The sequence below is a fragment of the Gambusia affinis genome, linkage group LG16 (genome assembly GCF_019740435.1).
Source record: "Gambusia affinis linkage group LG16, SWU_Gaff_1.0, whole genome shotgun sequence".
Lineage (NCBI taxonomy): Eukaryota > Metazoa > Chordata > Actinopteri > Cyprinodontiformes > Poeciliidae > Gambusia > Gambusia affinis.
Window position 1 is genome coordinate 5,169,709 of NC_057883.1, and position 12,005 is coordinate 5,181,713.

General features: G+C 42.9%; 2 protein-coding genes across 9 annotated transcripts in view; both read left to right on the plus strand.

Annotated features, from left to right (window-relative positions):
- numb (NUMB endocytic adaptor protein) overlaps nt 1-2,642 on the plus strand; it is a 52,957-nt gene extending 50,315 nt beyond the window's left edge. For all 7 annotated transcript variants that reach the window (XM_044142852.1, XM_044142851.1, XM_044142853.1 and 4 more), the window contains one exon: nt 550-2,642. In XM_044142852.1, coding sequence (XP_043998787.1) covers nt 550-1,289 — 740 coding nt within the window. In that variant the 3' untranslated portion in view covers nt 1,290-2,642. The remainder of the gene's footprint in view (nt 1-549) is intronic.
- An 873-nt stretch (nt 2,643-3,515) lies between these two features.
- On the plus strand, nt 3,516-11,904 carry exd2 (exonuclease 3'-5' domain containing 2). Of its 2 annotated transcripts, none has more exons than XM_044142862.1 (10): nt 3,516-3,640; nt 5,305-5,369; nt 5,447-5,908; nt 6,106-6,362; nt 6,454-6,580; nt 7,446-7,756; nt 7,836-7,942; nt 8,902-9,037; nt 9,135-9,473; nt 10,836-11,904. In XM_044142862.1, the coding sequence occupies exons 3-10, from the start codon at nt 5,498-5,500 to the stop codon at nt 11,050-11,052; spliced, it is 1,905 nt and encodes a 634-aa protein (XP_043998797.1). In that variant the 5' UTR covers nt 3,516-3,640; nt 5,305-5,369; nt 5,447-5,497; the 3' UTR covers nt 11,053-11,904. The 2 variants fall into 2 exon arrangements, with proteins under 2 accessions (XP_043998797.1, XP_043998798.1); XM_044142863.1 differs by having other exon boundaries at nt 5,447-5,893.
- The last annotated feature ends 101 nt before the right edge of the window (nt 11,905-12,005 follow it).

A 12,005-nucleotide genomic window follows, 5' to 3' on the forward strand; every position in this document is an offset into this window, starting at 1 on the left:
CGGAAATAAATTCCAGTGCAACCAGTTGCCTTTTTCTTTTTCTGGAGTTTTACTGCGGCATGGTGTATTATTATCGCCACCAACTGGTAAGAAGTTTGGATCAGGACAAAAGCCAGCTGTCAAGTGTTGCCTTGATTCTTTCATGCATGTTTGAGAAATTCTTTAATCTCCCGTGGCAACCATTCAGCTGTGCAAAATACCTGGGGGGATCTACATGCAGATCCTCCTTGGAGCTGCAGTCTCCCAGCTTCAGTTCTTCCATCTCTCAGAGCAGCCCTCCCCTGCAAGTCCAACACTGAGCTCCTTCAGACTAGCCAGCAGCAATTACCTGGTGGAACTGTTCACCTGCGGAGCTCATTATAGGAGCTACTTCTCACTGCAGCACTGGTAAAAACTTTAAAGGGTTAATAGAGGAGCCATGTTGTGATGACTTCCTGAAGGCAGAGTTTCAGAAAGAGTAGGAGTTTTTGAAGAGACAGGCACAATTTTAAGGTGTTACATTCTGACACGCATCATCTTTGTGTCTTTGTTTTTTCTTTCTTACATCAGGAGGAGACTGGACATCAGCGACGCCAGCGATGGTAGCCCCTCCCACTGCCTCTCCAGCCATGTCCGCCCACAAACGCACACCATCAGAAGCCGACCGCTGGTTGGAAGAAGTCACCAAATCAGTCCGCGCGCCGCAGTCTAAACCAATCGCAGCAGGAGGCACGCCTCCCCCACAGCCATTTGCTGCCCCGGTGCATATGCCTATGGCTCCAGTCCCTGGCGTTCCCGCAGTGCCCTTTATGCCTTCCCTGCCCCCTTCCGTCCCCATGGTGCCCCCCCGCCAAACCGCTTTCCACCCCCCAGCGGCGGCCTCTTACCCGGTGTCCAACGGTCTGCCGTTCCCGCAGCCCAGTGTTCCCGTGTTTGGCATAACTCCCTCGCAGATGGTGGCCAACGTGTTCGGCTCCGCCACCCAGCCGCAGCCATTTCCCATCCCGGCTGCCGCCACCATGCCACAGACTGGTGACGCTCAGGTCGTCAATAATGTCTCCCCATACGTCAAACCCCCGGCACCCATCGAGGTTCACATCCAGCCCCCGAACGGCAGGGCCGCCTTCAACGGCTCCGAAGGCTGGGCGGCCTCGTCTTCCCAGTATGGCCAGCCTGCACCGGCACAGCAAGAAGACGCGTTCGAAGCCCAGTGGGCGGCGCTGGAGAACCGCCCGCACCAGCGCACCACCCCGTCCCCCACAAACCCCTTCTCCACCGAGCTGCACAAGACTTTTGAGATCCAGCTGTGATCACAGTGCCATCAGAAAGCACCAGGTAGCTGTTGGCGGACTCGATGGAGTCGCCCCGCCCTTTCCTGCTGCCGTTTTATTGGACACCCACTGCAGGGGTGGTCAGGGCGAAAAAGTACGCTGTGCAGCGTCAAGGGGGGGGTGAAAAGTAAAACAAAACAGGTTGTTGTGAAGACATTCATGGCTCCTCAGGCATTTTCTTTTGTATTGTCTGTATTGTTTTGTTTGTGCTTGTGGAGCGCAAGGTTATCATTACCCTGTGGAGCGCAACTCCCTTCTGCCAGCTAGCTTCGCTCACCGAGGCCCTCTGCTGGCGGGCGAGGGACGCTGCACTGAGAGAACTCAACTTCCAGATGAGAAGTCCTCCATAAAAGCCTCCCAATCAGAAGACAAGAGCCAGACAATGCCAAAATCTTTATTTTTATGCATCAAGTATATTTGAAATAGCTTTGGGATCTAACAAAAGAGATGTAAGTAATCTTGCCAAAGGCACGGGATAGTTACAATGTTCATGTACACAAGAAAAGATCATGTATATTATACATAAATATATATATATATCTAAAGAATCTATACTGTACACAGAGCTCACAGCAGTGCAAATTTTTAATGTGATGTAAGGAGATTTTTTTGTGAAGGGATAGCTGCTTTTTTGAGTGTGCATTTTTTCTCCCCCTAATTTTTAACAAAAAAAAAATCTTGATGCTGTTTGTTCCATCTCCTAACTGAATGGGGGGGAAAAAAAACACAATATCTCACCGTGACATGGGGTATCTGTGCAGCAACAATCAGCTTGAACTCGGCCATGGTGGTGGTGCCTGTATGGTCTCTTACTTGTCCTTAATTTTTAACAATTTAGGACAAATTAGTACTTTTTTTTTTGTAGCACCAATCTTGTTTTATATTATTATTATTATTATTATTATTTAACAATCTGGTTTTACCACCTCCTCCTGGGGGATTTTTTTTAATATAGTTGATTTTTGTTTTGTTTTATTATTTTTTTTCTGCACATGCACTAAACCAGATCATTTGTGAGCTTGATTAACATGGGCTGGTCAATCATGGTGCTGTGGTAGCTGATCTGGCCCGGTTTCTGTTAGCATACCGTTAGCTCTGACGGGCAGCAGAACCCCCACTGGGAGGAAAAGAAGATTTTTTTTTTTTCCCATCCGCTCTATTTGATTTTCTCTCTTTTTATTATTTTTTTTTTTTTTAATCAAACCTGCAAATATGATCAATTCTCTGATCTACTTTTCCATTTTGTAAGTATTTCATTTCTTTATTCCAGCTCTTTGGAAGAAAAAACTGAAGCTAATGGGGTTGAATAAATTTATGGTGATAGAAGAAAAAGCAGTCTGTGGTTCTGATTTATTCTCATTCAATGCCTGGTTAAAAGTATTTCTGCAACGGATTATTATTTTTCATTTTTTCTTTTTTTTTTTTTTACATTTTGCTACATCATGACCAACACAAAGTGGAGAAACAAGACACAATTTTATTATTATTATTATTATTATTATTATTTTTTACAAATAAAAGTTTGAAAAGTATGAATATGTTGCTGTGACTTTCAGTTTTTTCTATGTTTTTGTTTTTTGGGGGCAGGTTCTACCATTTTGCTCTACTGGAATCTGTTTCTTTATTTTTTTATTTTTGTTTTGGAACATGGGTGATGTCTGGTGTTTAGTTTTTGTACAACCATTTTCACAGATTTTCACAGATTTTTACCTGTATGCTTTCATGTAAACCATTCCATTTGCATGTGGAAGGGTCGTTCTGCTGGCTAGAAACATGAAGGTAAGGCTGTCTATCCGTTGATGATCTCTGCTGGCTTGTTGTAAAGCAACACTCACTAGCTGTATGATTAGGGGTAATAGCCTCCTTTGAAGTGAACATTTTGAACAATTGTCATTATGAAGTTATGAGGGAAAAAAACTAAATTCTGTAGTTAGTCTTTTTTCCCCCCAAGTGGTCCTACTCATCTTCCGTAGATTTTCAAACCCTGCCCTGATAAAGTGCTGTAATGAAACTGTTCGCATTTTATTTTTTATGCAATATATCCTAATGGTTCTAATGAAAATCTGTTACATTTTACTTACTTTTATATTTGAGGCATAAAATCAGTGCTTGTTATAACACGTTAGTTTTATTTTAAAGTGGCTCTAAGATACAGATCTGGCAGCGGTTGTTTCGTTAGTCGTTCGTCCATCCAGCAGGTGGCGGTAGCTGCTGCGCTGCTCCCCGTTGCAGCACCGCAGTTATAAATGCAGCGCAGAAGAAATGGATCAGCGCAGCAAACAACTTTACATGCATGTGGAAGGGGCGTTCTGCTGGCTAGAAACATAAAGGTAAGGCTGTCTATCAGTCGATTATCTCAGCTGGCCTATTGTAAAGCAACGCACGCGCCGCAGCTGTAAGGCAAAATGTCGCGAGCTGCTAAGGTTGAAGCAAGTTTACTGGTTAGCTGTTATGCTAACTAGGTTAACGTATGTTGACTTGAAGGAAAAACGGTAAACAATCAGAATAAACTAGTTTTTCTTGCATTTAACACGTGGACGCTTCAGGCAGAGAAATGAGACCGTGCTGACAGCGCAGCTCTTCAGCATATAGAGCAGTTGCTAGGAGGTTGCTTGTTTTCTAGGTGCTAGCATCCGATTCAGCACTGGACTAAAGGGCTATTTCACTGAAGTTGGGCACTCTGAACGACTTTTGATGAGCTCCACTAAAACTCTAAAAGCTTAGAATGGTCTAACATAATGAAATGTTCAACATTGCTAACTATTCTTTATAACAATGTTTTATATATTTGGTGTGTAACTTAAGGCGTTTTTTATCAGAACATTTACACTACATTCGATGGAGGGTTGGACTTAATCTATTTAAATCTTATCTAAACAGCGAAAAAAAGATTTGTGTATGAATACATTTTCTATTGACAAAGGCTTGACTTAATTTGATACATTACAAAGGGCTATTTCAGTACGTTTTTTTGTTTGTTTATTTCGCTTTTAGTCCATATTAGATTAGACCCATCTTAAAAAACACACTACTGGACTGGAGTATCCCACCAAATAATCAAATTAAAGAACATGTTTTCAGACATTGCTAGCGCTTGGACAGGTTTTCTAAGCAGGCTGGAAAAGTAAAGAATTTGATTTGGTCAAGTTTATTTCTGTACACTTGAAAACAGCAGTTATCAATATCCTGTGCAGCTGAAGTAATAAAATAAGACAAAACATGTTTGGCAATCTTCCATTCAATGTACATTTTATACACCAGCTGCTCAAAAGTAGGATCGTTATCTGGTTCTTTAATGGCACCGCTCATGGTGGCAGCGTGTAGGAGGATACTTGTTAAGACTAGGACTGCGTGATATTGAGGTGCAATAAAATTGTTGAATTCTGCGATAACGATATGACTTGTGGTTTTCTTTAAAAAAAAAAAAATCAAAACAAATTGTCAATTTCATTTTTGTTGTGAGTTCAAAGCATAAAGACACCAGATAAAAGGTAGTCTACGTAAATTCTGGAGTTATAAAATCAGTTGTAACCATCTCAAACACAGATTGAGTGATTCAGTCATTTAGTTGCAGTATTGTAATCATTTGACCTATTTACCTTCTAAAACCATTTATGCTGCCTTTAAAAGCAGTCATAGAGAGCCTCACTGCATGATGTGATGTTTCATGAGCTAACACTTTTTGCAGACCAAGCTGTTCTTTGCGACTACGATAAATTTGCGATGCATTTTGCCGCCTTCCTTTGGGACAAACGAAGGATTTTTGGTTTGAATTTTGAGTTTTTCTGAGAGGTAAAACAGTAAAGACCTTTTTGAGGTCCTGTTAGTTTCCACACATTCTGGGAAAAGGTTTTTATTTTATTTCCACACAATGTTTCTAACTCTGATCCGGTCGCTCTGGGCACACTTTTAACTTCTGTTTTTGACCGTCTGTTTGTAAAGCTGTAATGTGAAGGGCAATTTGTGAAAGGAGGACATTGTTTTCTTTCTGCAGAGATGCACCCAGTCAACTGAGAGAACAGAAACGAGAACTAAATGGGAACTCACTGATAAGGGAGGGTAAGGCATTACAATCTGGTGGATGTTTGCTAATAGACCTGCTTACTAAACACAACTCTGGTTCTTTCTTGTCCTAGGCTTGAACTCTTCAGTCTGCAAAAAAAAAAAAAAAATCTGGGAAAGTCAACATGTCTCCTCGAGGGCCTTTAACCACCGTCATAACAACCATTGTGGGGGCGGCCTTAGGTGGGCTGCTGGTGTGGCAGGTGTATCGAACCAAGCGGAAGAAGCCGTCTTCTGTCCAGCAGGCGGTGGAACCGACGGTCTCGCTGCATCCCGTCGAAAATGCTCCGGCGCGTACGGAGAGTCGACAAACCCAGCTGCCGCGCCTGGCTCACGATGAGTTTAAAACGGTGGAGTGTCAGACCGAAAGTGCGCCCCCTGCAGTCTGGATCCCGACCTGCGAGCAGCTGCTGGCGGTGAGACCCGTGACGGTGAGCTCTGAGGAGGACTGGCTGGAGATGTGGCCGCTGATGCAGAAGGAGCTGTCGGTGTTCCCGGTTCTGGGGCTCGACTGTGAATGGGTAAAGGCCCAAAGCGTAAGAAATATGTTTTGCATGATTTTTACTTGATTGTAAAAAGGAAAAAAAATCCGACGATAATTGTATCGTCGACGTAGAAAGAAAGCACATTGACGCTGATTGGATTTTTTTCTTTTTCTTTTTTCATGAATTTCTTGTTCCAGGTGGGCTTCTCTGATCTGACTCCACCCCCTTTTCTTTTTTAAATCCCGCAGGTGTCGATGAAAGGCAGATCGTCGGCGGTGTCTCTGCTGCAGATGGCCACCTACTCGGGTCTGTGCGTTCTGGTGAGGCTGCTGACGTTCCGCGGCGGCCAGCAGCCGTTCCCGCTCAGCTTCGTGGAAGTTCTCAGAGATCCGTACGTTCTGAAAGTTGGAGTGGGTTGCTATGACGACGGGAAGCGTCTGACGCGCGACTACGGCCTGTCCCTGGCCACCGCCGTCGACCTGCGCCACCTCGCCTTAAGGGAAAGGTTTGGTGTTTGTTTTAGCGAAGTCCTGTCGTTATGAATACTTGTGGATTTGATTGCGTACCTGTCTTTATGTCATGATTCCCTCTTCCAGGCGATCCTCTGTCAGTAACGGCCTAAGTCTCAAGTCCTTGGCTGCAGATCTGTTAAATGTACCTCTGGATAAGTCTCTGGAGTTGCGCTGCAGCGACTGGGAAGCGGATCAGTTAACCCCAGAGCAGGTAAGAAAACCCTCTAATTTCAGTGTATCTAATGAAATGAGTCCACCAGAGTTTTGGACTTTATATCCAGCAGTAAGTTAAGAGACGCTCCCATTGGGTTTTTTTTGTCTTTTACTGTAAATCTGGCTGTTATTTATTCTGGAAGACAGAGCAGACGTTGTAAAATTGATTTACTGTTTTTAAAGTGAGTGTATTGTTCACCGGTTGCATTCCTGTTAATCATAAGATTGTGCAGATCGGAACTGGGAAAATAAAGTCGCCTAACAGAAATGAGGCCATTTTGGAAAAAAAAACAAGGTTTTTGGTAAAAGGTTTTTGCATTAGGATGAGGCGTTTCTTCAGCCATATTGAAATTGGTGTACTTTACAAAAATGCAACGGAACTGCTTTTTTTTTTTTTTGCAACGTGCTATTTTGTGCCCAGCAACAACACGGTTGTTTGTGGCCACTAGCCTCGTTGGACCGTGTACTTCCGGGTCTCACTGTTCATCACAAGCTGAGTTTGTCATTCAAACGTGTTGAATCAAGAGCTCTTCTGTAAAATCGCCGACTGTAATCTCCCAAAAATGGTTTGTTGCTCCAGCGCTTCAATAAGACGCCGACTTCTCCTCTGATGGATGATAGATGAGCCTTAAATATCAATATATCTCGTGTGTTTCCGCCGTCGCTTCAAATTATTATTTTTTTAATGACTCATCATGTTAGCAATCTCGTTCACGTGTAATTTATTTTACTCGCATTTCTTATTTAATGGAAACGCATTGCGAACTTTGTTTTTTTTTTTTTTTTGGACATTAGCAGAGTATTTCTACGTTTTGCGCATATTCGTAATGAGGAAACACATCTCCCCTCGCTGCCTCCTCCAGACGACGTACGCCGCCAGAGACGCTCAGATTTCAGTGGCGCTCTTCCTCCGTCTCCTCGGCCTCCAGACCGAAACCGGTCCCGCCCTTTCCAGCGGGAGCTCCTACTCGGAGCTGGTGTCCCGCTGCCAGGGTCTGGTGGACGTCCCCTTCAGAGGCCGCGGGGACGGAGACGACGGCGCCCCTGAACGCGAGCGGAGACGGAGGACGCGGAAGCCGGTGGCGAACGACAGCCCGGAGTCTGGAGATCAGCAAGTCCCAGACCCTCGGAAGAACAACCGGAGGAAACCGCTGGGCGTCGGCTACTCCGCCAGGTGAGACGAAGACGAGCGTGATTTGGTTTCCCGTACGTCGAGAAAAGAAGTTTAAATTTGTCGCCTCGGCTCGTTACAGGAAGTCTCCGCTCTACGATAACTGCTTCCTGTACGCGCCTGATGGCCAGCCTCTGTGCACGTGCGACAAAAAGAAAGCCCTGTGGTACCTGGACAAAGGAATCGGAGGTAATGGAGACTGGGCAATTACTCTCTCTCCCACACACACACCACACACACACATATATATATATATATATATATATATATATATAATCAAATTTTTGTTTTTAAAGATTTAAATTTGAGTTTTGTTGTTTTTTTTCCCTCGACATAATTCAGAGTGATGTCAGCGCACTCAGGGCCGCCATCTTGTTTCACAAGCAATGGTGCACAGCTTCTATTTATTTTGGCTTCCTAATTTAATATTAGAGGCATTTCAACTTTTTTAATTACACATTATTACAAGACTACAGCCGTATCAATACAAGAAAAAAATTATATGGCTGTAAAGTTGAGATAATGTGAAAGTAAAGCCAGAATGAAGTTGTGATATTGGGAGAATTACGTAAAAATTATATAACAATACCTACAGAAAAGCTGACAAAAGAAATAAAAAGAAAAAATAAGTAATAAAATGTTGAGCATCTTGTTAAGTTATACTTTGTTATAAGTTTTACAGATCAGGAAATCATTTTTTGATCACAGCATCAGGTCATCAGCAGTGGCAGAAATTCAAAATTATTGTGCAAACAACTATTTTGAACAAATCTAGATGTTGATAGAAGCTTTTTTTTTGTCATTTTAAGATGCAACTGGTAAAAGTTGCATCTTTATTCTGCTAATATTATGACTATATTCTCATATAAACAAAAATTCTCCTCTCCTTACCCTAATAATTCAGAATATATTTAGAAAATATTTCCAAAAACCGGCTTTTATTTCTGTGCTTTGTAGTTTCTTTTTTTAGAATAGAAAACTAGAGGGGGGAGAAAAAAAAAAAGATTAAAATCAGTTCTGCTTTAAAAAAAAATAAAAATCAGATTTTTATTTTTAAGCCACATCGACTGGCCCTAGTTCAGGCTAATATTCACAATACATGAGTTATTGAGTAAAGTCTTGTTGCAATCTTGCTGTTTGTAACGCAGAGCTGCAGAGTGACGACCCCTTCATCGTGCGGCTGCTCTTCGAGCCGTCGGGACGCCCCGACTCCCAGCAGGACTACTACCTGACCGCCAAGGAAAACCTCTGTGTCGTCTGTGGGAAAGCAGACTCCTACATCAGGTGTGACTCAGTCCTGAGCAGCACTCGCTTCATATTTGGAGTTTATCTTAATCTCCAACCCCTCTTTCTCTCTCCAAAAAACAAAACCACCCGTCAGGAAAAACGTCGTGCCGCACGAGTACCGGCGACATTTCCCCACGGAGATGAAGGACCACAACTCCCACGACATCCTGCTGCTCTGCACCGGCTGCCACGCCGCCTCCAACGTGCACGACGGCTCCCTGAAGCAGCAGCTGGCCGCCGAGTTCGCCGCCCCTCAGGGCTGCGAGGAGGAGGCGCTGGGTGCCCGGGCGCCGGCGCTGCTCAGCGCCAAGGACGGGCTGCCGGAGCAGCGGCGGGACGAGCTGCAGCTGCTCATCAGGAACTACATGGACATGGAGGAGGAGCAGGAGCTGACCAACGAGGAGCTGCAGGAGGCCGCCGCCCTGGAGACCAGGTGAGTCCGCCGGTTGTCAACGTCTCCGGGATCAGAGTTCAAGTAACCAAGCGACCGCGTGAACAAGTGTTGATTTTCCGCGTGCTGTTTAAGCCACAAGTTCCCGTGGATCACGTCGTACGCAGACGACACCGCGATTTATGTCAATCTTTATGCGTCGGATCTCTGGAGGTGGTAGAAGTTTGTCAGTGATCAATAAAAAAAATAAATATATATTTTTTTATACCAAAATCCCCTCCACCTTACTTTTTTCCTTAAATTACTAATGACAGAAAATATCTCTAAGAAACCGTATTTCTACTTTAACGTTTTGACATAAATGTAAACCGTAAAACAAGATGGTTGTTCTTGGGTGGGTTAACGTCATTTTGGAAATCCAAAATTAACGAAAAAATATCCAGATTTTTTTTTCCCCCACCCAAAATAATGAAATCTTCAAGAACAGAAAAGTTCAATTAATCTATTAAATCGATTTAATCGATTTATTTCCCTGCCCTTGTAAGCACTGTTTTGTTCTTATATTATCTCTTACTTTCATACACGGCTTAGTGAAATCATTATTAATGTCAAATGTAGTTATATAACACTTTAAAAACGGGTTCAAAACTGCACCAATCGATAATAAAATAAGTTCATGAAAAGAAAAAAAGAAATATTACAAGAAAGGAAATTATTAATTACTATTTTGAAGATTCCAGCAGTTTTTGGTAATTTTGAAGTTGAAAATCAAATTCAGTTGGTTAAATTTGCTGTCAAGTTTGACTTTGGAGTTGAACATCAGTTTGCAGTTAAATTTGACAAGAACAAAAGTAAAAACTCAGGTTTTGAATGCAGCGCCTAAAACCAGCCATTGTTTTCAAACTTCACCCACGTCTTGTAGGAGTTTGTATTTGTGGGAGAAATTTTGGCGGGAATCGCCATGGCAATCACTGCATGTACAGAGAACAAAACTAGCAGCGCTTCTAGTCGTTTTCTAGCCCATCAATCTTTAGAAACCCTGACTTGCTGATTACAATTTGAACTTTTTTTTTTTTTTTTTTCTGGTTCGACTGTTGCTAAAAAAACTAAAAAAAAAAGTCTGTCTTTGAAATAAAACCTACAGTTTCAAAATAAGGGACTTGCATTTTACATTTTTGAATCATTACTATGGTAGGTTGTAAGCTTCAAGCAACGGGGATGTTCAAAATAAAGTTTACCAATTCTTTTTTTTTTTATATTTGTTTTTTGTTCAAGCTATGGAACAAAAACATTTAGGTAAAGAGATAAACTGTCTTTAATTTAGCCGTTTAATTAAAACACCTTCTTCCTTTCATTGTCATCAGTCCGTCTCTCTCTCTCCGCTCCCCTCTCTTCCTCCTGAAGGATCCTGAACGAGGCCTACGTTCCTCACGGCCTTAAGGTGGTGCGCGCCCACGCCCAGCGGGGCCTGCGGGGCCTCATGGAGCTGGAGCGTCGCTGGAGGCGGCACTTCCTGACCACCATGCGGCCTCGCCACCTGCCCCCTCTCTGGTCCGTGGACCACAACCACAGCAAGTTCCTCCGCAAGTTCGGAGAGGACCTGCCCATCAAACTCAACTGACCCCGGAGCGCCACGGGACGTTCCAAAAAAAAGAAAGAAAAAAAAAAAACACAAAAAAACCTGTGGTGAAGTAACCCAGCAATTTGAAAAAACACTAACCTTTCAGCGTCGTGATGGGAGTCTTTTTTTAATTATTCTATTTATTTATGAAAAGATAGATAAAACAAAAAACAATCATGATCTGATTTTTAGATAAAAGCTGCTGCCTGCTCTTACTTCCCCCTCCTATTAACAAGTGAATCCATTTCCCCTCCATGCAGGTGAGCAGCACAATGAAGCCAACTGGTTATGAGGTTCTTTCCTTTTAGTCTATTGTCTGTTTTAGGTCAATAGATGATTCCTTAAAATGCCTTGAAATCAAATGAATCACTTTATTTCCTTATCTGTCCGTACCGGGAGTTTGGTTTCGAGATGTGTTTGGGTTTGAATGTTTTGGAGCAGATCAAAGCTGGCATCTATTGGTTGGTCCTTTTACATTCCAGGCGTTTCCATCCTGCCGCTGGGTTTCCGACGGTCGGGGCGTCTTCCTGGCTCATGTTTTAGTGTGCCTCTTAACCCCACCCCGACCGATCGGAGACCCGCCAGGATGCGACTCTTCATCGTTTTTTTTTTTTTCCAGCAGTATCAGCACGACGTCGTTTCATCCAGAAGTCAAACTGCACAGTAAACAAACAGGTGCCAGCTCTTTTTCTCTCGACGTAACCGGGCGGACTTGAATCCCCCTGTCTCAAGAAGAGGATTATGAATTATGTGAGGAAAAAAAGTTTAAATCATTCATAACTTTGTTGTGTAAAGTGTCAAAGCTAGGGGCTCTTTTTCCCAAAAAGTAAAGAAATAAATGTTTGTAACAAACTGTTTTCTTTCTGTTTGTTTTCCATTTTACACACACAAAAGAATAAAACAGTAGAAGAAGAGAAGACAGGCTTATTTCTTACAAAATCACAGTTTAATAA